Source organism: Arvicola amphibius, chromosome 5, assembly GCF_903992535.2.
Source record: "Arvicola amphibius chromosome 5, mArvAmp1.2, whole genome shotgun sequence".
NCBI classification, from domain to species: Eukaryota; Metazoa; Chordata; class Mammalia; order Rodentia; family Cricetidae; genus Arvicola; species Arvicola amphibius.
This window is the reverse complement of record NC_052051.1, coordinates 46,266,479-46,292,199: the sequence shown is the minus strand read 5'-3', so window position 1 is coordinate 46,292,199 and position 25,721 is coordinate 46,266,479. Positions and strand designations below refer to the sequence as shown.

Here is a 25,721-nt window from a genome sequence, read left to right as displayed (position 1 = left end):
CCCACACCTCTGACTCATTCCCTGAGTTCCTATCTCTCTCCAGAAGTTCTTCCTATCCTTTCCTGCCTAGCTATTGGTCATTTAGCTCCTTAGTAAACCAATCAGAAGGTGCTTTAGGCAGGCAGGCAAGGAAGGACAGAGATACATCTTCACAGTGTACAAAAAGATTATCCTAACACATGTATCTCCCAGTGTACAGGTTTTCTTGGCAGATGTCTCGTGACTTTGCCATTGCCAGCATCTTCATGCCTCAGCTGCAACCCAGGCTGCCCTTCCACAGCGTCTCACAACAGACTCTCAAGGCCTTCATGTAGGGACATCCCTGAAACACACTGTGTGGTCTCAGTGGCTCTCTGAAACTGAGAAGGAAAATTCATGACCCACCCACTCTTGTCTTTATGACTCTGAAACCAGTATCTGAAACCTCGAGGCTCCTACTAGAATCTATCTTTAAGCTCTCTCTGCTTATAGCATTCATTGTTTTTCTAGTCCAAAGCACTAGAATCTTCCACATCCTCCAAAGCACACAGTAAGGCTCTTCGCAGAAGCACCCACTCTCTGGTACCAATGTCTGTCTGTTACTTGTCCTAGGTTACTTTCTATTGATATGATAAAACACCATGACTGAAAGGGAAGGGTTTATTTGGATTACAATTCCATGTGAAGATTCACCTTTGAGGAAGACCAAGGCGGGGGGGCCTCAAGGCCGGAACTGAAGCCGGGGACATGGAGGCAGGCTGTCTCCTGGCTTGCTACCCAGGGCTTGCTCAGCTAGGCAACCTGCTCAAGGGTGGCAGCTCTCATAGTAGAGTACCCTTGGCCCACCACCTCAGTCATTAATCATAAAATGTTCCCACAGTCTTGACCACAGGCCAAGAGGCATGTTGATAGAGGCATTTTCTCATTTGAGGTTATCTCTTCCCAAATGACCCAGCCTGTGTTAGGTTGATAGAAAACTAACCAGCACACCAGTTTTATGATTTTTGTGATTAAATACCATGAACAAAGCAATTTATATAAGAAAGGGTTTATTTTTGGCTTCTGGTTCCAGATAGTTGGAGTCCATCATGGCAGTAAGGCACAGTCACAAGCTGCACACATCAGGAATATCTGAGAGCTCCCATCTTGAAATGCAAGCAAGAAACATAGAATGCAAACAAAGCACCGTGGGGCTTAAGTTCTCAAAAACTGCTTCTAGTGGTATACTTTCTCCAATATGGCCACACCTCCTAAACCTGCCCATACAGTGATGGACATTTCTCATTCAAACCACAAGTGGGTTTTAGTGGAAGAGAGGGTGAATAAGTACAGGTTTAGGGTGGCGAAAATAACTGAATTCTCAAGGAAAAAAAATAGAAGTCAGGAAAAAGATAAATGTGTCCACAATAACTAACATGCCTTTCTCTCTGATTCATACACCCTGCTTAGGTTTACCTAGGGAGTACCTAGTTTAAGTTGTGAAGGTTTTGATATAAAAGAACATTTTATGAAAACGGTTAAGCCATACTGATTCTGCTGCTATTTTAGGAGAATATTTAATGTCATTTCCAGAATGCTCATACAATGAATAATTTCCTTAAAATATAAAAGCAGTCACAAAGAAACAATAAGAAATAACCATGACAATTTTAAGTGAGAAAAATTAGAACAATTTTCCTAGAAGAAAAAACAAAAAAATTATAAGACTATTCTAACTAAGGCAGCATAGTCTTGACAGAGATAGACATGTAGATTAATGGATGAAGTGTATCAACACAGCTCCAGACTATATAAATTGAATACTCCATGTCAGTGTATATTGGATCACCTAATCTTGTAGGGAATAAAAGGTCTCTGCTACCTATTATACATGTACCACCAGCAACACCAGGAAGAAAATGTGTGTGTGTGTGTGTGTGTGTGTATGCACACACACATGCATGTGTGTAACAAAATGAGAGCACAGGTTCAAAATTGAAATTTGTTTTTGAGGTAACAAAACACATAAATGTTACCTACACTGCTGCTTTGTGTGCCCTGCTTGAGGAAAAAAAGATTCTCCCATGTGCTTAGAGATTAAGAAAAGAATGTCGCAAAAACTGTAATAGCAAGAGCATTGAATAAAGGTTCAGTGTCCATTCTGAGATGGACCTAATAAAATTTGGCATACTGTTACAATAGAAGACCACAGAGTACTGTAAAATGAATAAAACAGCTACATGTTTCAAAATCAATAAATCCAGGAGGTGTATTAAGTATAAAAATAAAGTTTCAAAATGCTGTATGCAATATAATAAATGTTGTGAAAAATAAAAGCAAAGCTACTCTATGATGTTTAAAGGCTGTGCATATGTCATAACGGTAGAGAACCATGATTGAGAAAGAAAACCAGCAGAGGCAGGGCAATTTCTAAAAGAAACTTGAAGAAGATATCAGCTTCCCCTTCACAAAAGGTTAATGTTTTTGCAAAACGGTATAATGTGTCCAGAGATATTTTAAATTTTTATCCATTTCTAGATAGGAAAATACTTCTTTAACATTCTAGTAATTTTAAGCTTTGTGTCTGCTAAAATTAAATCACACTTGCGGAAATTATACAGAGTAGTGAAAACTAGGAAACTAAGGGTTGGCCACAGTCAGAGACTGCGAACATCTGTTTCCCTTGTCATTGAATTGCCTTTGGATGGAAGCAGAGCTCATCTGAAGTTGAGCATCTCAAGGCTGAAGCATCCCTAAGGAACCCAAGTCCATCTCTGACAGTGTACGCAGGGAGCGCACCTATGGAGAAGGTGGAAGAGCGAAGGGCAGGAGTCTTGGGTCAACAGGTCCTTGCATCTTCTCTCCATTTGAGTTCCTTAGAGAGGGTAGGAAGCAATGTGTTGTAACCATGTGGAAGTGGGAAATGTCATTTGCTCATTTGTTTTTTCATTCATGTATTAATTCCACTACTATTTGTGGAGAGCACACTAAGTGACCAGTTCTCTCTCTCTTCTCTTCTCTCTCTCTCTCTCTCTCTCTCTCTCTCTCTCTCTCTCTCTCTCCCTTTCTCTCCTCTCTCTGTCTCTCTGTCTCTGTCTCTCTCTCTCCTGAATCACTTATTAAAGGAATATCTGAAATGAAGCCTCTATGTACTATATCTTACACCTCCTTCTGAGTCCTGGCCTCTCTTCCATATGTACATTCTCCTCCACTTAGTATGTCCATTTTTCAATGTGTCTTATTGGTTGACATCATAGTAAAATTTAACAACACGTGGGCAGACTCTTTGGAGTTTAGGTCTTGATTATTATTTCATTTTTACATCTTCAACTCTTAGGCCCAGAATCCCAAGAAACATACTAGAAAATTTTTCCAACTCCAGGATACTACACAATTGTGAACACAGTTGGGGAGCCTCTAAGAATTCCAAATGGTATTTGAGGAGATTTACAATCTCCTCCTGAGGCTAGATATCATTTTTGGGAAGCTTTGAAGGCATAGCCTGTGACCTCTGTGTGTTTATTCCAAAGTCCTCTACTACCCATGGCCATGACTGTGACCTCTCTTTCTAAGCACTAAGGCCGGTTTTCAAACTCACCAGTCACAGGCTCCACCGCTTATACGTGTAGGTAGCTAGTGCACTCACCACCAGAAGTAACTTGAAGCATAGGAGGAAAGCCACAAAAATATGGATAGATTTTTCTGAACCTAAAATACACAAAGCAAAGGGGATCAAGGAATGGGGCCATGTGAGTTGAAACGACTTAGTGATTTGGGTGGTCCTACGTATTTCCCAACTCTCGTCTCATCCTTGGGCTCATTGCTCTACAGTTAGCTCCCAGAGATAAGGAACCTGTGAATTACCTTGAATTTTTCCAACAAACACTGCTTAAAGATCTGACATTCACCAATGTGCCTGCATGAATATAATCAATGCTTTGTCCCCATAGTCTAGTGGTCACTTAATGTAACCTTTGTTGTAATCGTAGAACATTGGCATTATCAGTAACATCTGATAGATGAAGAAATGGGATTTCTGAGAGATGGTTGACTGTGTTGCCTAAATTTAACACAATTATAATTATTGGAAATTAATTTGAAAGCAATGTATATAAATTCAGATAATAGTAATGGCTGGCATTTAGTATAGACAATCTATCAATTATATAGACATTGTATATTAACATCTAGCCCTCAAAAGGCTTCTATAAATTAGGAAACCTGATTCACATCCTATAGACTGGTGAATAGAGGTTATATGTTTGTGAAATAACTAAGTAGAAATAAATAATTAATTATTATTAGAGTGGGCATAAGGCTGTCTCCAGATATGACTGTTTAAGTATTATAGAATGGTGTATAGGCAAGCTTACCCCCATACTTCTGAGACTACTTTAAATCAGACTCTTAGTGACAAACATTTTATGGCCACTAGTGACAAACATCATGATCTCATGGATCAGCACTATGCTAAACTTTCTCTAGGGCATTTTCAACGAGGTTCAACTGGTAGAACATTCTCCTAATGGAAATGAAAGAACCATTCTGGGTGGTCACTCTAAAGGAAGCCACTGCCTATTCACAGAACTACAGACTCCTAATCTGGACAAGACATCAATGAGTTCCATAACTCCTTGTCTTCCTAGTGTCTTCTGTAGTGCAATGAGCAAACCAAGGTGACCCCAATATGCATAAGAGAAGAGAAATGAACTTACTTAGGCTCCCAACGGCTTTGGACGTGATATAGGATGGTGTAGAAAATATAATGCTGGCCTGGATGGGAGGTTGTGCCTCGTGTTCTACCTTGCAAGTGAGTACTTGATCAGGCCTCTGCATTGATGTGTTTATCGATTGCAAGATTTCCAGGGTGTAGGACCCATCCTTATTCCTCTTGGGTGTAGGTTGCTCCAGTCTCTTGAGCACACGGCAATCCACTAGCCAGGTGAGATACACATTCTGTGGATAGAATCTCTGCACATGGCAAGTAACAGTCACCAGATTGGAGAGAGTGGAAGACTGGGACACTCTCACTGTAGGAGGAACTGAAACAAAAAAATCATATAAAGCAAATAATTACTGCAGGAAATCTACTGGAAGTCCTTTGAGGGTGAGGTCGTCTGCTAGGACCAAGCCCAGTGCCTGCCACAAATAAAGATTCAGGTATTGGTTAGCAGGTGCGTGAATGGAGAAATGCATGCTGGGATGAGAGTGGTAATTCAGGTTTGGATAGATGGATGGAAAGATGGGTTGATAAGCTCCATCCCAATATTTCTTCTTTTCATTTTAAGCTATAGAAAATGTATCAAACCCACTTAGCAAACTACAAATCAGTTGGCCTACTCTATGACTTGATAATACCAAGATTTGGAGATTCACAGATACTAGGTGTTAGAGACCAAGATACTAAGATTTTTATGTAGTAAAAAAGACTCTTCAGTTTGGAGAAGTTAAATAATTTGTCCAGTGTCTCATGCAGCAAATCTTGGGGTTACTTCAGAGACAGAATGTCTACTGTTATATTATAGTGATAACCTAACTATAAGTTTTCTGAAATTAGTATCTGATGGCTTCTAGAAGGGATTTGGTTGGAGTTTTCAGCATACACTACAATGTGTTCACAACGGCAGACAATGGGCACAGGGTTGGAAACCCCATTATGATCCTTGACAGGAGTTTTCATGTGAAGTAGCATCACGGTAGAAACAGCACAGTAAGCTGAAGGCTGGGTGCTCTAGGTTCTAGCATCACGGTAGAAACAGCACAGTAAGCTGAAGGCTGGGTGCTCTAGGTTCTAGCATCACGGTAGAAACAGCACAGTAAGCTGAAGGCTGGGTGCTCTAGGTTCTAGCATCACGGTAGAAACAGCATACTAAGCTGAAGGCTGGGTGCTCTAGGTTCTGGGCCCTACACTGATGTCAAAACCAACCAGACTTTGTGTAAGCTGCCTTTGCTCTGCTTCTGAGATTTTGAAATTAAGACATTTTTCTAAGGCCAAATAAACTCCCAGACGTCTAAATTAGGCAAATTTCACCTCTTTGTCTAGAGTAGATAATGTAAGTCCTATGTATTACAACTTGAAGGAACTCAGGGTTTGAGGCCTGAAAGTCCTGCTTTTAGACCTAAGACAACAGAAAACCTAGCTGGAGAAGAAAAGGTTGAAACGGTAGCTAGTCTGATAAGTAATCAATTCATTTGTGAACATTTCTATGTTCTATGACTTTTCTTCCTTACACAATTGTACTAACTCCAGGGAACTATATAAGAAATACTTGGTTAAAGAGGCCTCCCTGAGAAATAGAAGAGGTTTTGTGGTGGACTGGAGACGGTGGGGATAGGGATATGAGGGATCAGGTGGGGTGGGATGGGAGGAGAACTAAAAGAGCAGACTGGAAAGGGGGTCATTTCAGGGTCTGGTAGAACATTGGTACAAGGGAAACTCCTAGGAATCTACAAGGAAGACCCCAACTAAGACTCCTAGCGAAAGAGGATATGTGGCTGAACTGGCCACTTCCTGTGATCAGGCAGGACTACCAGTGAAAACACTGGGACACCAAGCCAACTACATAACCTTTGACTTACAGTCTGTCTGGCCTATAGGATGTGCTGGGATATGGGTGATACAGAGACTGTGGGAGTAGCCAACCAATGACTGGTCCAGCCTGAGACCCACGCCATGAGAATGAGTCCACCCCTGACACTGCCGGGACCCAGAGTGGATGGCCTAGAGACCCAGGAGAGAACCAAACATGACTGGAGAAAATGCCAATGTAATGATGACTAAGGATATTCTGCTATACCTCAGATTGGTCCCTAGCCCCATAGTCATCAGAGAGGCTTCATTCAGCAACTTGTGAAAACAGATGCAGACCACAGTCAAACATAAAGACAAGTTCAGGGAATCCTGCTGAAGAGAGGAGGAGAAGATTGTAGGCACCAGAGAGTCAAGGGAATCACAAAGAAACATAATCTACTAACCCGGGCTCATAGGAGCTCACAGAGACTGAACCAACAACCAGAGAGCCTACATGGACTGACCTAGGCACATTACATATATGTTACAGTTGTGTAGCTTGGTCTTGTGGGATTCCTAACAATGGGAGCAGGGGCTGTCTGACTCCGTTATCTGCTTTGGGGACCCTATTCCTCATACTAGGTCACTTTGCCCAGCCTTGATACAAGGCAAGGTGCTTAATCTTACTACAACTTGATATACCATGTCTTGTCGATATCCATAGGAAGCCTGCTCTTTTCTGAATAGAAAAGGAATCGGAGTGGAATGGGGGGAGAGAGGAGGAGGTAGGGGAGAGACTGGGAGGAGAGGAGGGAGAAGAAACTGTACTTGGGATGTAAAACAAACAAATAAAAAAGAGGCCTCCCTGAACTACCTTTTCCTATTTGATATCCAAACATACCAAGGCCGATAACACAAGCAACCTGAATACATAAATAGAGTTGGGCAGAGATCATTCATTCGCTCAACAGCTTTTCAGTACTGGGTGCTTTCGTGTGTGAATCTGTCACCTTTAAGAATAAGACAAAGAGTACAAGATACCTGGACCAATTAAGTAGGGCTGGACCCCCATCCCATGATGTGGTGCATCAGTTGTGAACTATGCTTTCTGGAGGTGGTGATATTAGTATTTTTGTTTATGTAAAACGATAGGGTTGCTTCCACGATGATAGCATATTTATTCTATTGTGCAGATACAAAAAAATGAGAAGGAAATATTTTGTAAATTTTGAAAGTCTTATAGGCTTTAGGTAGTTAGTTTTTTATTGGTCAGTTTTGAACCTTTAAATTTGTTCCTAGGCGTGAGACATCATGATCTCCCTGATTTTACAGATCTACCAAGCACTGGCGCATCCTGTGAAGATCAAAGAAAAGGAAAAATCAGACTCTCATCCAGGTCGTAATGATCTCAGGACAACATAGTCCCTACACTTTAGAAGCTCACCAAGCCCTTCTAGTATTCTTTCTATAAAATACCAATACTATAACCAAATCCCAGAGGGTAGACATTCTATCTGTTTTCCAGATGAAGAAAGTGATTCTGAGTTAATACGGGTAGTTATGACAGCAGCAAATGCCACTTCTATGCAGAGTATGGTGTTAAGAACGTCACAGATTCTGTTTCTGGTGTCATCACCAAGTAAGGCCATTCCTCCACTAATAAACTGACACCAAGAGCAGCCCATAGCCTATCTCAGCATTACCTTATCCAGAAAGAGAAACGTCTTACCACGGAGGTACTGGTCCAGGGTGACGACCTTCTGGAAAACCACTGACGATTTGTGCTCAACCCGGCAGAGAACTGAGGAGAGGATGTCGTCACTCTCCAGTGGGACAAGCACACTGCTAGTCACATTATAGCCATCTCCACTGGATAAGACATTGGTCTGGGTTTGGAGAAGGCTATGGTTGTTTTTGAGCCAGGTCACAGTAACCTGACGTGTTGGTAACTCAGAGGACGTGTACTTCAGCTGGATGCTTGTTCCTGGTGAATACCGCTGCAGGGGGCCTTCAAGGTGATTAGCGTAGTCTTTCCTTCCTGAAAGAAGAGATGCTCCACTTCACATCAAATTCCAGTACGAACAGTTTCCTGGAAACGCCCCCCCCCCCTTGCAAAGTCCCATCACTTCCTCTTTCATAGACATTTGGATATTTCCTGCTGGTAGGAGGATTCTGTAGCTGCTTGCAGATGACAAACAATAAGGCCAAAGAATACACAGCTCAGAAGACCAAAACCACACAGAAAACACTCATAGCAAGCAATTCCAGGCTCCCAGACTCTTCCATGTAGCTCAGAAGACCAATACCACATAGAAAACACTCATAGCAGGCAATTCCAGGCTCCCAGGCTCTTCCGTGTAGCTCAGAAGACAACACCATATAGAAAACACTCATAGCAAACAATGCCAGGCTCCCAGGCTCTTCCATGTAGCTCAGAAGATAACACCACATAGAAAACGCTCATAGCAAGCAATTCCAGGCTCTCAGGCTCTTCTAGAATTTGTCAAATCCCCCTCCCCCAGCAACTTTACATGTAGCTGTCAACATCCCCAGTTCACAAGCAAGAAAAAGGAGCCAGCAATGGATGGAAGAACAGGTCCAAGTCTGTAATTAGTGGCACAACCAGGAGTTCAAAACCAGGTAGTCTAGCCCCGGGGTCTAGGCCTCTGACCTTATACTCAGTCTTTCCTTCAGTCACTGCTAAGGGGAAATTTCTCTTATTTTTAATTAATTAATTTTTTTTTAAAAAAATCTATCTTTTCTCATTTTGCATACTAATCCCAGTTCCCACCCCCTCCTCTCTTCCTGCTTCCTCCACCTTTACCCCATCCCACCCCATCCACTCCTCAGAAAGGGTAAGGCTTCCCACAGGGAGTCAACAAAACCTAACACATTGCTTTGAGGCAGGACCAAGGCCATCCCCACTATATCTAGTCTGAGCATGGGATCCCTCCAAGGAGAATGGGTTCCAAAAAGCCAGTATAAGCAGTAGGGATAAATCCTGGTCCCACTGCAAGTGTCCCCACAGTCTGCCCCAGCCATACAACTGTCACCTACATTCGAGGGCCTAGTTTGGTTCTATGCTGGTTCCCTCACTGTCAGGCTGGAGTTGGTGTGCTAAGGGAAATCTCTTAATGCCATAGGCAGACTTGAGACTTTGGGATCCACTCAAACTACATCTGTATCACACACACACACACACACACACACACACACACACGCCCCAACAACTTAACTTTCCATGCCTCTGACTCCTCTTTAACAAAGTGGGGTGAATCTTATTTCTTGGGGTTAACAAGTAAGGAAGGTGGTGTTGAATGCCTGATGCTTGGTAGCCACTTTAAAAGTGTCAACAACAACATTAAAATCTCAAAGGACCACTTGAGGGGTTGTTATTATCTTTAAAATGCTAAACATAGGCTCATGGGTTGGTTTTCCTTGAAGAGTCCCACAATTCTGCAAGTGGCGTTCCTACACTCTCAGCTCTAGTTCTGGGAGCAAGAGTCATCCATTGGATTTCCCGATGAGTTCCCCCAGCCATCTGCACGCATCTAGCTCCAGAAGCACAGCTTTCACAGTGGATCTTCCTAGTAAGCCTACTCAGAACCAAAACTAACCATTCCATCTCTGAACCCAAGTCTAGCTCTGGCCATTCAGTTCTTGCACCATCCCAGCAGGAAGCAGGGAAGAATCATACTTCAGACACACAACCAGGTAAAGAAATCCACATGCCTAGATCGAATAGCAAGATCACAGCTGTGAATGACGAAGACAGCATGCCCAGCCCCAACAATCACTAGTACTATAGAAACATTTCCCACTGAAGGGTACCTAGATGAACCATGGGGAAAAATGTAAAGGAAAAATTATAAATGTCATTGAAGAATCCAAAGAGTTTAAAGAAGACACAGACAGCCCAATGAACTTAAAGGATATATCAGTAAATGCCTGAAAGATGCTCAAGAAAAGATAAAGTTCCAAGAGCTGGGGATGGGGACATGCAGAAATGGGACATACATGATAAAGCTGCAGACCTGGGCTCTCAGACATCACTGAAGTATAAGTACTTGGTTGTCAGAATTGAATGGCATAGACAGATATGACATTTCCAGAAAAGTAAAAACCTTCCAATAAGATTTGAGAAATGATTTGTGACAAGCATACTCTCAGGTGACAAAGAAGACAGCATACAAAAACACCACATCGAGCTTGTGATCTGACAGCTGCTTTGTAAACCCAGCACTGCTGGCTGTGACTCATACCTTACTCTGTCTACTGCCTGCCCACTCTCATATTGTGAGCTGGGGCAGCTATGCAGTGCCTGCTCTGTGGGTGATGAGCGCTTGGTGCTCTGTAGGTGACATGGAGGGAGAGCTCTGAGGGCTCTAACCAGATAGAGCAGGGTGTGAGGAGATGGGCACAGGAGTCTGGTGCTGAGGACAGGGATCTGGGGATGCTTGGGAAGGGACAGCTACAGAGATGTGTTAGTGCCTTGTATACAGTTCTCACCATAGTAATGAAATAGAAAAACTTTGTTAAAACATCATGAGACTTGCTTCCTATGAAAACGCATTATCCTGGGGTGTGTCACCCAGATCTATACATCCCACTGCGTGAATCATATTTTTCTTATTTCTACTGGGCAACCAAAACAGGACCCAAAAGAAATGTGGAGGTCATTATCTTTGAGAATTCTTATAGCAACCAGAAAAGGGCTGGTTCTGCCACAGGACTAGATGGAAATCAAGGTGGAAGCCTGCTGTGAGAATGGGCTGTTTGGTTGCCTGGCATCTCCGCTCCTTCTCTGATAGCTGCTACCTGTTCTGCAATACACTGCAGAGAGCCCACGTGGACTGTAAGAAAAAGCCCACACGCTGCCGTCCCCTGGCTTGCGCGTGCCTGACATTTTATTGTATCTCTCCCTGAGTGTGCACCTGCACTAACAGGTCTGCTTCAGAACAGCAGCCCCTTCTCCCAAGAGTGTGAAGCATAGCTGGATAAACAAACAAGGAAGCTCAGGATTGTAACAGCACAGTGCCCCCTTGTGGGAGAAGAGTGTGAGTCTGCAAAGAGTGAAATGGGGAAGAAAGAAATCAGGATCCCTGTGCATAGAAAGAAAGGAAAGGAGCAGAGAGAAGGGAGTGACGGGGGATTTACACCCACGCTGTGCGACCCTTTTCCCTAGTAAGGTAGTCGATAATTCTGGAGCTCTTTAAGTTTGGTTTCCAGAAACATCCAACTGAATTCACAATCCTGGTTAATTGCTTTCTCACACATTATTTGGAGCCCGACTATCCTTAACATTGGCGATTTCTTGCAACCAAGGATTAAGAAGAAAGAAACTTGCAACATGATGAGTGCAGCAAGGGAGACTCATTTCTTGGTGGAAATATCTGGAAGAAAGGGGGTGCAGGTGGCTGGGGCTATGCCACAACATTCTCACTAAGGAGGGCTTCCTTTCTCTACTTTTACCAAGGGTTTCCCTGAGTCTCTAGCCCTTCAGTCACAATGCCCTGAGAACACAAAGGAGACAAGGCACACACCTCTGCCCTTAGTGGGGTGCTGTGCTCCAAGGGTGATGATCATCCACAGCGGAGGCTGGTCAGACTGGAATACCCAGCAGCTAAAGGTGCTCTCATCCGATGTGGCATCTTCCTGCAATGTGTGCTTTAGAGAGTATGTCCCATCGGAATTTCTGGTGGTCTGCAGGTACTCAACAGTAAGGATCTTGTTATTATTCTTAGTCCAGGTGAGTTGTCTGATTGGGGGGTAGAAGTGATTCACATGACAAGTCAAGTGTACTCTTTGATGCGCAGCTTCATGGATCTCTGGGGGCTCCTTGGTGATCTTCACTGTGGGGACAACTAGATAGGAACAAAAAGCAAACGGAGGTGACATTTTGGTGCTGTCTTATCTCCCTGCCCCAAGGTCTCTGGATCGTTTTGTTAAGATTGGATTGATTGGGTGACTGGCAGGCTCCCAAGAATTCTAAGATGACCTTGAACTCACTATGTAGCCAGGGATAATCTTGAGTTCCTGAGCCTTCTGCCTCCACTAAGCCATCTCTTCAGCTCCTCTTTTCTTACATTCCAGCTAGTCTAATTTGTGCTGTCTATATGCTTGTGTCACTGGAGCGTGCTTGACCTACCAGGGCCACACCCTTAAGGAAAACTCTCTCTCATTCCTTCAGAAAGCACCAGTTGCCAGGAGACCCACAGCTATGGGGCAGAGTCCATGAAGACCTACATTTCATGCTGGAAGTCAAGTGGCCTGATCTCCTGCAATTCTCTCACAGCTGCTGTGAGTTCCCAAGTGCAGAGCGTTCACGAGTTCACCCTTTTTAAATGAACAAGTTTTTTTTTTATATGTTTCATGTAAGATACGTAGGGACAAGTATTCCTGAGACAAATATTCATGAAGTGTAGCTAGAGACACGTGGATATGTAGTCTGGTCTGTGTTTTAAATATTCCATATTGTGACATATGATTATAGGAATTAATAAAGTGAATTGCCCCACAAGATCAGGGACTCTATAATCACAATACCTACAGCAGAGTCTGGCACACAGAAGCTGTTCATTATTTATTGAGTGAATAATATTCTACCCAATGCCAATGATTCCCCAGAACTTAGGATCTAATGCATAGAAGACAAGCACCTCACCCCTGAAGGAGAAGCTCAGCTCTGTTGTTTGACTTATTTCATTTTATCTCACTAAGTTGTCTAGGCTGGACTTGAACTCAGTCTTAACCCCTACAGGTCTGGAACTTGTTACATCTTTGCCTGTTTCCCAAGGAGTTGAGATTACTTGCCTTATCCCACAATTTCTCCTTAATAATAAATATTTAGAAATTTTGAACATTGGCAATGGTATGCATAGGACAAATATATTTAGAGAGAGATGCTAGGTCCATACAGTAGTAAGGTCAAACACTCATAAACAACTTACCACACATTAGACACAGTTCCTTCTTGGTGTTCTAGAAAGAACAACTGTCTTAATCTTCAGAGGAAACTTACCAGGAAGGTGTTGGTTTTATTCCAAATTTTTAGGGAAACTGGGGCACGGAACATTTAAGACACATGGCCAATATTAGGCAGCCTATGAGAAGACACAGCTAAGATCAAAGCCCAGCTGGCCAGCCCATAACCTGTACTTTTGATCCATATTCATCTGTTCAAGGCTGGCAATGATCAATTTCTATTTCCCATTGTAAAATGAGACTTTGGGCAAAGCCTCCGTGCTACCAGTGTGGTCCCACCGTGTATCACTGATCACTCACCTAGGATCACGTGGGAAAGATTGATGGTCATTGTTAGGGGCTCATCGAGGTCCTCATGGGTGACTTCACAGGTGATCTGAGACAAGATATCTTGTTTGGTCAGTTGTATCCACGCCTTGCTTGTGACGTAGAAAGAGTCATTGCTGACGGGCACCAGTTCTGGGGCTGAGGCTGGGAGTTCATTATTGTTCTTCAGCCAGTTAAAACTGAGGTTCCTGGAGCTGAAAGGGCCAGCGGTGCAGTTAAAAGGAACTAAATCTAAAGTGTCTGCCTTTTTCCTCTCATCTGGGCCACTCAGTGAGATGAAAGGTTTCCCATCTGAAAAAAAAAAAAACAAAACAAAAAACAAACAAACAAAAAACTCCAGATGTAACCACCTTCTCATTGTTAGAGTTACCAGTAATAAACAAGAGTATGTAAACCCTAACAAGGCCCGTCTCATGAGTAATAAAAATTATCCCTTTTCCTGAGGTTTAAAGCAAAGGCTCATTAAGTTAAAACGCATTTCCCTGCACCCATGCTCAAGGGAATATAGTCCCGTGATATCTGACTTTGAGATGAATGCAAATGGACCATAACGAGCAAACAGCCAATAAAATATGAGTGCTGTGGGGGAATGAGTGTCCCCAGGAAGCTCAGCATGTGCAGAGATAAGAACATGGGAGTCACTCTACAGGGTGGTGACAAAGGGCATCTTGAGCTGAAACAAACAAAACTGTGGGTGGTAGGGGTCCATGACTCTAATCCCAGCACTCGGGAGGCAGAGGCAGGCAGATCTCTGTGAGTTCAGGGCCAGCCTGGTCCACGGAGCGAGTTCCAGGACAGTCAGGGCTACACAGAGAAACCCTGTCGCGAAAAGATAATAAAACAAAAGAAAAACCACAATAATGGAGGAACGAATAAATCCATCTATGGGAGAGGACACGGCGATGCCATTTGGGGCCTGAGGAGAGAGAGTGCACACGCTTGGACATATGCCAGAGAAATCGAGCTATGACCCAGCTGCACCACTCTTCGGCTGCCTCGGGCAGCAAGGCTTCAGGAGGCTTCAGAACACAGGTCCGTCCACGAGACTGCAGTACTGCTTTCCACGTGGGCAGGCCTAGGTCTGTGGCTCGCGCAGTCTTTTCCTGCTGGTTCCAACAGTGAATGGATAACGAAGTATTTGGGATACACACACACACACACACACACACACACACATACCACGTGTTTGTGCTATTGAGCTTTGAAGAAAAATGCAATCACAAAATCTGTTGGAAAATGGACGGACTTCTAATGCATAATCTTAAGTGAGATCACAAAACTTCAGGTTGAAGAGAACTGCATATTCCCTCTCGTAGGTGGAATCTAACCAATCATTTATGCATATATGTAAACAAAGTAGAGAAGAGAACAAGAAAGGCTGTATGATAGGAAAAGAGAAAGGAATGAATGCAGGTAATGGATACGACTTATGAGATGGGGTACAATATTTAATTGCTTCAGTTTCACCTCTGTTGTGGATTTTTTTATTTTGATGGTTAGGTGACTATATAAAATATATTCAGTATTGAAAGTGTAAAGTCCAATGAAGCTACACAACTTCCATTCAAAATGGATAGCCTAACTGTATAAAAGTTCATTGATCAGTCTTGATGTTGGGTCTAGCTAACTTCGGTGTGTAATTTTATACGGTTTTTATAATAAAGTTGGTTTAAAATATTTAGCTATCAAGAAAATATATAAAGAAAACAGTATAAAGAATCTACAAATCTGAGAGGTGATCCTTTGAGAAGATTGACAGACTGCTAGTCCAATCAGTTGAAAGAAAGAAGCTAGCGCAACAGAACCAGATATGAATAGGAAAACATTATAATAGAAACCAAAGAGATCTGGAAGATTATAAAGGAATACCTTTGGAATCTATACTCCATTCTGTAAGAAAGTAAATAAACTAATTTCTAGATTCTCCCAAACCACCAAAGATGAACCAAAAAGAGATAAACAATTTAAATAGACCCAAAACAAATACAGAGATGGAAACAGTAATAAAAATAGAGATAACAAACCAAGCAAAACAAAGCAATCCAGACTAAGACAGATTCACAGCAGAATGGTACAAGACTGTCAAAGATCTACAGTAGTTCAAATTCTAATTGGTCTAAATAATAAAAGAGCAGAGAAGTAAAGGAGCCACTAGTGAGACCTTTCACCTCTGCTGAATCCCCAGACCAAAGTGGGCATGATCCTGTCTCCATGAATCCTCAGACTGAATGTAATGACCTCCTGTCTCCTCCTGCCTTATATTTCTCTCTCCCTAGCCATATCCCTTCCTGTCTTCACCTCCCCAGTGCTGGGATTAATGGCGTGTGACTCCCAGGTACCTGGATTAAAGGTGTGAGACACAGCTACTTGATTCTGCTTCTCTTTTCGACTGGATCAATCTCATTGAAGCCCATGGTGGCCATGAACTCAGAGATACACCTGACTCTGCCTCTTGAGTGTCGAGATTAACTGTGTGTATCACCACTGCCTGACCTCTATGGCTAACTAGTGACTAGCTCCATACTCTGATCTTCATGCAAGCTTTATTTGTTAAAGCACAAACAAGATACCACCACAACCTACCACAATACTCCTAAGTTATTTTTTAAAAATAGAAACAGAAGTAACACTTCCAATCTTTTCCTACAAAGCCAGTGTTACTCTACATACAAACCAGGCAAAGATACAACTATAAAGATAACTTCAGGCCAATGTGCAAGGTGAACAGAGATGCAAAACTTCTCAACAAACTAATTGAAAACTTAATATGGGTATGCATTTAAAAAAATCATCTACCACTATCAAGTTGGCTATCTCCTGGAAATGCAAGATTGATAAAGTACTCAATGCATTTAATAAATCATATGAATGTCAAAACAAAAATAATGTGCTCATCTCTATAGATGCCAAAAAGGTCTTTGACAAAAGGTCAATATGTGTTCATTATATAAATTATAGAAGGACATCAGTGGCCACATGTGACAAGCCCATAGTCAACATCATCTTAGATGGAAAAGAACTTGAAGCACTCCTGCTAAAATCAGGAGTGACAAGAGCTGTTCACTCACCCCGTTCTTGCCTTATAGTGCTTGGAGAACTAGCTAGAGAAATAAGACAGGAGACACAATGAATGGGGTTCAGTCAGAAAAGAAGTTGAATTATCCCCATTTCCAGAAGATATGTAATGATGAAATCCTTCTATGACTAGTATGAGGGCACAATGAATTTTGTCAAAGGCCTTTTCTGCACCTATTGAGATGAGCATATGGGTTTTATCCGGATGTCCATTCATAGAATTTATTGTACTTATACATAACAGATCCCTAAGGTCCATCAAAAAGCTTCTAGAAATTCTCATTAATGTAAACAAAGCAAAAGAATACAAAATCAACTTACAAAAATCTATATATACCTATATATACATATATATAATATATATATATACCTATAACAAAAAAATCTGCCTCCACATCTCCGATTTTTAATATTGTCTTGCTTCAGTCCAGCTCTGGGACAGGCACCATGTAAACTTGAAATAATCACTGCAGAAGCTCAGTTGTGCCCCAGTGTTCAGATACCATGCAGGAGCCAAGGAAGGGAATCCTTGGCATCTCTCATTGATAGATGAAACAAATTTAAAAGGAAATTGTGTACCTGGGGTCACACAGGCATTGGCCACTCTGATGCATTCAACTGCAAAGTTTACACATAAACTCCAAGATGGGGAGGGAGGCATGCAGAAGAGGGACATGCATAATAAAGCTGCAGACCTGGGCTCTCAGACATCACCAAGGTTTAAGCACTTGATTGTGGGAGCTGGATAGCATAGACAGATGTGACATTTTAAGAAAAGTATATATCTCCCAGCACTCGGGAGGCAGAGGCAGGCGGATCTCTGTGAGTTCGAGGCCAGCCTGGTCTACAAGAGCTAGGTCCAGGACAGGCTCTAAAAAAAAAAAAAAAAAAAAAAAAAAAGCTGCAGAGAAACCCTGTCTCGAAAAACCAAAACAAAACAAAAAAAAAAAAGAAAAAGAAAGAAAGAAAGAAAAGTATATATCTTCCAATAGGATTTGATGCTACAGGCAGCAACATTTTACAGTAATTATTCAGCCATCTTTTTATGAGTGACTCATCAAAGTCAGGGGCTTTGGGTGAAGGTTTCAAACCAAAAAGTGGGTCTTCTGGAATTATTGCTTAGTGAATAAAGTGGCTGGTTGTTGCTGTAGATTCTTCACTGTAGCTGGTTCCCCTTCTGCTACAAATTTGGGGATTAATTTCCATAGTTCAAAACTGTTCGATCATTTTCTATGCTCTTTCCTGTGCTTTGGGAGGTTTAGTGATTGTATTCTCCTACCTACATGTAAGAACAGTTTCCCACTGCCAGGCCTTCATTTCTCTCTCCTAGGTAAATACAGAGATCTGCGTTCTTACAATTATCTTTACCAACAGTCCAAGTAAAAGCATTCCATTTAAGATATTCACAAGTATCTTAAAATATCTTGCCCAAATCTGCTAATTCATATCTGCTCAGATGGATAGAAGAATAAGCAGGCCCTGGTTTTACCTCACTTATGGGTAAGGAATACAATGACCCCAAACTAACCTTACATTAAAAGATCCCTAACTCCTTATGCTCACTTTCACCTCGGTTTTCTGATGATTTTAGTTCAGGAAATTTACTGCTTGTGTTTAACTCTCAAGGACAGCAGAAAGGATAATTAACCACAACCCAGAGAAAGATCTCCTTCCTGCTGACACACAGACCCACAATGCCCATGATCAGAACGGCTAATTTAGAACTGATAATTTAGAGACCTGGGTCTCCACTTTGTTTCTATTGCTTAGAGCAAGAGGTGCAAACTCCAGACCTGAAGGCCCATAGAAATTACACCATCTGGTGAATGTGTTATCAAACCAGGAGCCATAGCTTTACCCTGATTATTTACATAGGTTGCCTGGTTACCCAATATCCTGTATGCATGCTGGAACAAAAAAAAAAAAGTGGTGCACTTATTTAAAAAATAATTTATGCCTTATTTGTAATTTTACCGAAAGCTAAACATTTTAGTTCTTGCTCTAACCACCTAAAAATTCAGCAAAGTGCACTAGCCTTCCCCTCTAGAATTCCCTGATGATTTAATCCATTTCTTAACTAACTATCTCCATTAAGGAGTTCACTGGATGTGCACTAAACCACTCCCACCTTTGAGCTGACAGCCACAGATCCATGTGTAAAAACTCTTATCTGATTTTTATGGGGATAAAGAATTCTAGCCATGGAAGCTGCTAGGGCTGGAGAATTGCTGGTTATAAGGGTATATATTACTGAGAGCATTTGTAACAGGAAAAGGAGGAGGAGGAGGAGGAGAAGGAGAAAGAGGAAGAGGAGGAGGAGGAGGAGAAGGAGGAGGAGGAGGAGGAAGAGGAAGAGGAGGAGAAAGAGGAGGGGGAGGAGGAGGAAGAAGCATGGATAGAAAGACTGTGTTGTAAGTAGTTTTCTTAGTTCTCAGATTTTAGCTCCATTTGCCTATTGTGTTGTCTTTATTTGGACGCTGAGAGGGATCCTTAAGAGCTGGACTCTTAAGGTTGCTGTTAATTTGAGAGGCATTTAGTGATAAACCTAAGGTCTGCATTCTAAGGTGGCAAAAAAAAAAAGTGAAGCATACATAAACACCACATCGAGCTTGTGATCTGACAGCTGCTTTGTAAGCCTAGTGCTGCTGGCTGTGACTCATACCTTCCTCTGTCTGCTGCCTGCCCACTCTCATATTGTGAGCTGGGGAAGCAGGACCACTGCTATGCAGTGCCTGCTCTGTGGGTGATGAGCGCTTGGTGCTCTGTAGGTGACATGGAGGGAGAGCTCTGAGGGCTCTAACCAGATAGAGCAGGGTGTGAGGAGATGGGCACAGGAGTCTGGTGCTGAGGACAGGGATCTGGGGATGCTTGGGAAGGGACAGCTACAGAGATGTGTTAGTGCCTTGTATACAGTTCTCACCATAGTAATGAAATAGAAAAACTTTGTTAAAACATCATGAGACTTGCTTCCTATGAAAATGCATTATCCTGGGGTGTGTCACCCAGATCTATACATCCCACTGCGTGAATCATATTTTTCTTATTTCTACTGGGCAACCAAAACAGGACCCAAAAGAAATGTGGAGGTCATTATCTTTGAGAATTCTTATAGCAACCAGAAAAGGGCTGGTTCTGGCACAGGACTATTGAAATCAAGGTGGAAGCCTGCTGTGAGAATGGGCTGTTTGGTTGCCTGGCATCTCCGCTCCTTCTCTGATAGCTGCTACCTGTTCTGCAATACACTGCAGAGAGCCCACGTGCACTGTAAGGAAAAGCCCACACGCTGCCGTCCCCTGGCTTGCGCGTGCCTGACATTTTATTGTATCTCTCCCTGAGTGTGCACCTGCACTAACAGGTCTGCTTCAGAACAGCAGCCCCTTCTCCCAAGAGTGTGAAGCATAGCTGGATAAACAAACAAGGAAGCTCAGGATTGTAACGGCACAGTGCCCCCTTGTGGGAGAAGAGTGTGATTCTGCAAAGCGTGAAATAGGGAAGAAAGAAATCAGGATCCCTGTGCATAGAAAGAAAGGAAAGGAGCAGAGAGAAGGGAGTGACGGGGGATTTACACCCACGCTGTGCGACCCTTTTCCCTAGTAAGGTAGTCGATAATTCTGGAGCTCTTTAAGTTTGGTTTCCAGAAACATCCAACTGAATTCACAATCCTGGTTAATTGCTTTCTCACACATTATTTGGAGCCCGACTATCCTTAACATTGGCGATTTCTTGCAACCAAGGATTAAGAAGAAAGAAACTTGCAACATGATGAGTGCAGCAAGGGAGACTCATTTCTTGGTGGAAATATCTGGAAGAAAGGGGGTGCAGATGTGCGTGCCTATGCGACAACATTCTCACGAGGGAGGGCTTCCTTTCTCTACTTTTACCAAGGGTTTCCCAGAGTCTAGCTCTTCAACCGCAATGTAAATAGCGAGGAAGCTTTTCTGTCCTGATGGCCTGGTCACAAATAAATGCACAGAAGTGATATTAATTACTAAGTGCTCAGCCAGTAGGTTAGGCTAATTATTAACTGGCTCTTACTTTTATATTAATCTATTTGTATTAATCTATGCATTGCCACGTGGTCTGTGGCTTTATAGGGTTCTCTGGGCAGCCTGCTCATGTCTCTTTTATATCTGTCCACCTTCATCCCAGTTCCCAGTTTTCTTTTCTGGCCTACCTTTATCCTGCCTTGCTATTGATCAAACAAATTTCTTATTAACCAATGAGAGTATTACATATTTACAGCATACAGAAGGAACATACCATAGCAACAATGCCCTGGTGATACAAAGGAGGCAAGACACATACCTCTGCCTTTACTGGGGGTCTGGGCTCCCAGGGTAATGCCGATCCTCAGTGGAGGCTGGTCTACCTGGATCACCATGCAGATAAAGATGCTCTCATCCGATATGGCACCTTCTTGCAATGTGTGCTTTAGAGAGTATGTCCCATCGGAGTTTTTTGTGGCCTGAGAGAGCTTGAGAGTCAGGATCTTGTACTTATTCTTAATCCAGAGAAGCTGCCCGACTGGGGGGTAGAAGTGGTTTACATGGCAAGTCAGGTTCACTCTTTGATGCGCATGATCTTGGATCTGCGGGGGCTCCGTGGTGATCTTCAGTGTAGGGATAACTAGACAGGAGCAGGAAGTAAACAGGTGAAATTTTGTTACTGTCTTAGTTCCCTGTCCCAGGGTTTCTTGATCGTTTTGTTAAGATGTGATTGGTTGGTTGGTTGGCAGTGGCCCAAGAATTCCAAGATGACCTTTGACTCACTATGTAGCTAGGAATGATCTTGAGTTCCTGAGCCTTCTGCCTCCACTAAGCCATCTCTTCAGCCTCTCTTTTTTTTCTTTTATTCCAGCTAGTCTAATTTGTGCTGTCTATATGCTCGTGGGTTTGGGACACTGGAGCGTGCTTGACCTACCAGGGCCACACCCTTAAGGAAAACTCTCTCTCATTCCCTCAGAAAGCATAAGCTGTCAGGAGATCTACAGCTAGGGGACAGAATCCATGAGATCTCCAGTTCATGCTGGAAGTCAAGTAGCCTGATCTCCTGCAGTTCTCTCACAGTTCCCAAGTGCAGAGAGTTCACGAGTTCACCCTTTTTAAATAAATAACTTTTTATATGTTTCAAGTAAGATAAATAGGGACAAGTATAAATATCCATGAAACGTAGCTGGAGACACACGGATATGTAATCTGGTCTGTGTTTTAAATATTCCATATTGTGACTTATAGGAATTATTAAAGGAATTATTGTAGGAATTGCCCCACGAGATTAGGGACTCTATAATCACAACACCTGCAACAGTGCCTGGCATATAGTAGATGTTCATTAGATGTTTATTTTATGAGTGAATTATATTTTATACAATGCTAAAGAATCCTCAGAACTCAGGATCCTATGCATAGAAGACAAGCAGTCCACCACTGAAGTACATCCTCAGTCCCATTTTTTACTTATTTTATTTAATTTCACAAAATGTCTAGGCTGTCCTTGAACTTAGTCTTGACCCTTACAGGCTGGAACTTGTTATATCCCTGCCTGTTTCCCAAGGAACTGAGATTACAAGCCTTATACCACAAGCTCCCACTAATAATAAGTATTTAAAAACGTTTAACCATTAACAAGGATATAAATAGAAAAAATATGTTTAAAGAAGAATGCTAGGATCCATACAATAGTAAGGTCAAACATTCGTAAATGACTTACAGGGCATTAGGCACAGTTCCTTCTTGGTGTTCTAGTAGGAACAACAGGTTTAATCTTCAGAGGAAACTTACCAAGAATGTGTTGGTTTTATTCTAAATTTTTAGGGAAGTTGGGGCACGGAACATTTAAGACACATGGCCAATATTAGGCAGCCTATGAGAAGACACAGCTAAGATCAAAGCCCAGCTGGCCAGCCCATGGAACCTGTACTTTTGATCCATATTCATCTGTTCAAGGCTGGCAATGATCAATTTCTATTTCCCATTGTAAAATGAGACTTTGGGCAAAGCCTCCGTGCTACCAGTGTGGTCCCACCGTGTATTTCACTGATCACTCACCTAGGATCACGTGGGAAAGATTGATGGTCATTGTTAGGGGCTCATCGAGGTCCTCATGGGTGACTTCACAGGTGATCTGAGAAAAGATATCATGTTTGGCCAATGCCACTGATAGCTTGCTTGTGACATAGTAAACATCTTTGCTGATAGGCACCAGTTCTGGAGCTGAAGCTGGATGTTTATTATTGTCCTTCCGCCAGTTGACACTGAGGTTCCTGGAGCTGAAAAGGCCAGCGGTGCAGGTGAAAGTCACTGGCTTTGCAGTGGTTGTCCTCTGTTCTGGGCCCTCCAGAGAGATGAAAGGCTTCCCAGCTGAAAAAAAAACAACAAAACAACAAACAAACAAAAAACAAAAACCAGTTGTGACTATCTTCTCATTGTTGGAGAACCCAATCTACAACAGTACGTGACCACTAACAAGGCCCGTCTCACGAGTAATGAAAAAGTTCCCTTTTCCTGAGGTCACTCTTCCAGAGCTTTAGAGCAATGGCCCACTCAAGTCAAAACACATTTCCCTGCACCCATGCTCAAGGGAATATAGTCCCGTGATATCTGACTTTGAGATGAATGCAAATGGACCATAACGAGAAAACAGCCAATAAAATATGAGTGCTGTGGGGGAATGAGTGTCCCCAGGAAGCTCAGCATGTGCAGAGATAAGAACATGGGAGTCACTCTACAGGGTGGTGACAAAGGGCATCTTGAGCTGAAACAAACAAAACTGTGGGTGGTAGGGGTCCATGACTCTAATCCCAGCACTCGGGAGGCAGAGGCGGGCAGATCTCTGTGAGTTCAAGGCCAGCCTGGTCCACGGAGCGAGTTCCAGGACAGTCAGGGCTACACAGAGAAACCCTGTCGCAAAAAGATAATAAAAAGAAAAACCACAATAATGGAGGAACGAATAAATCCATCTATGGGAGAGGACACGGCGATGCCATTTGGGGCCTGAGGAGAGAGAGTGCACACGCTTGGACATATGCCAGAGAAATCGAGCTATGACCCAGCTGCACCACTCTTCGGCTGCCTCGGGCAGCAAGGCTTCAGGAGGCTTCAGAACACAGGTCCGTCCACGAGACTGCAGTACTGCTTTCCACGTGGGCAGGCCTAGGTCTGTGGCTCGCGCAGTCTTTTCCTGCTGGTTCCAACAGTGAATGGATAACGAAGTATTTGGGATACACACACACACACACACACACACACACCACCACCACCACCTCCACCACCACCACCACCACCACCACCACCACCACCAGCAGCAGCAGCAGCAGCAGCCCCAGGCACACACCTCACATATCCTTCTGGCTCCCTCTGCCCCTGTATTATGTCTACACTTGCAGGCATGTCTCTGGATACTTACCTCGCATACAGCCATTGCCTACTGTGTTCCCCTGACCCTGAATAACCCTGGACCATCTCCATATTCCCAGGCCTAATTACTGGAACAAGCTCTTGTAGACCAGGCTGTCCTTGAACTCACAGAGATCAGTCAGCTCTGCCTCCTGAACACTGGGGATTAAAGGTGTGCACCACCACCGCCCGGCTTCCATACCTAATTCTTAATAAGATGATTATATACCAGATGTTCCCAGCCTGCCTCCATTCATTCAGTTTCTGCCCTGACTCAATCCAATGCCACCTAGAATCTCACAACAGACACACAACCATAGAAAGAAGTCCACATGCTCAGGATACAGCACAAAAACACCAAAAGCATGGAAGGACAAGAAAGTAGGTCTCGCTCCCCAAACCCACCAGTCCCACTAACGTGTTCTCTATGGTGAATTATATAGTTGAACCCCAGAGCACAGAGCTTAAAAGAACAATCATAAAATATATCAAATAAATCATGAAATATAAGGAAGACACAAAAACACAGCTCAATGAACTTAAAAAGAAAAATAATAAATGCACCAGAAATTGTCTGTACCTGAATGAAATGAGGAACAAAATCCAAAATCCAATAAAGAGAGAAATATTGAAGAAAGCTCAAGGTGTAATAAAGATAGAATTGAGTAAACAATAACGCAATTAGAAAACTCAGGGGAAAGCGTTACAAATAGAATGCATTCAGTGGAAGATAAAAAAGTTATCATGTCAATCACCATAGAAGGACAAAACAAGATATTCCATGACAAAACCAGATTTAACTAATACCTAGTCACAAACCCAGCCCTACACAAAATACTGGAGGGAAACTCCAAGGAAGATGGCTACATCACCAAAAACACAGACAATTGATGGTCTCATAGCAGCAAATCCCAAAGAAGGGAAAAACACACAAATAAACATCACCAACAATTAAAACTAAATTAACAGGAGATAGCAATCACTGGTCATTAATATCCCTTAATATAAATGGACTCCGCTCACCTATAAAAAGGTACAGGCTAACAGATTGGATATGAAAACAGAATCCATCCTTCTTCTGCATACAAGAAACACACCTCAACTTCAAAGGCAAACATTGCCTCAGAGTAAAAGGTTGGGAAAAAAATTTCCAATCAAATGGACCTAAGAAACAAGCTTGTGTAGCTATCCCAATTGTAAGCCCCAGTCTCTGGCCTCCATCTTTGGAGGCCCCATCCCTGTGCCCTCCAAGTCTTGACCCCTTCCCGGAGGAGAGTCAAGACAAGCCCGCCAAAATCTTGACCACATCGTCAGTCTATTTAAACTGCTTCCCTGGAAAGTTTCCTCGTGGTCTCTTTTTTCCTCCCCGCTGTGGTCGTGTTAGCGGCCTCCAGGTTCCCCCTCAGGGCCACCTGGGAGCACAGGAATCCCATTAAACCTGGATATTTTTTAATTTGGCTTGTTGTGATTTG

At 42.8% G+C, this 25,721-nt stretch overlaps 1 protein-coding gene across 1 annotated transcript; it reads right to left on the bottom strand.

Annotated features, from left to right (window-relative positions):
• Positions 1-2,797: 2,797 nt before the first annotated feature.
• LOC119815199 lies at positions 2,798-24,321 on the bottom strand. The gene is made up of 11 exons (XM_042055138.1): positions 24,260-24,321; positions 23,424-23,608; positions 22,903-23,214; positions 21,225-21,481; positions 19,518-19,737; positions 13,754-14,071; positions 12,013-12,333; positions 8,199-8,507; positions 4,674-5,000; positions 3,605-3,666; positions 2,798-2,833 (listed from the first exon to the last, which is right to left on the bottom strand). Exons 1-11 carry the CDS (start codon positions 24,319-24,321, stop codon positions 2,798-2,800), a joined length of 2,409 nt encoding a protein of 802 aa, XP_041911072.1.
• Positions 24,322-25,721: the final 1,400 nt, after the last annotated feature.

Coding starts and splice junctions, on each gene's coding strand:
- LOC119815199 (XM_042055138.1), bottom strand. CDS start 24,321: ATGGAGATGGTCCAGGGTTATTCAGGGTCAGGGGAACACAGTAGGCAA. Junction 19,738..21,224: donor TTATCTGCATGGTGATCCAG/GTAGACCAGCCT, acceptor ACATCTCTGTAG/CTGTCCCTTCCCAAGCATCC. Junction 5,001..8,198: donor CCTGGACCAGTACCTCCGTG/GTAAGACGTTTC, acceptor TTTTTGTTTCAG/TTCCTCCTACAGTGAGAGTG.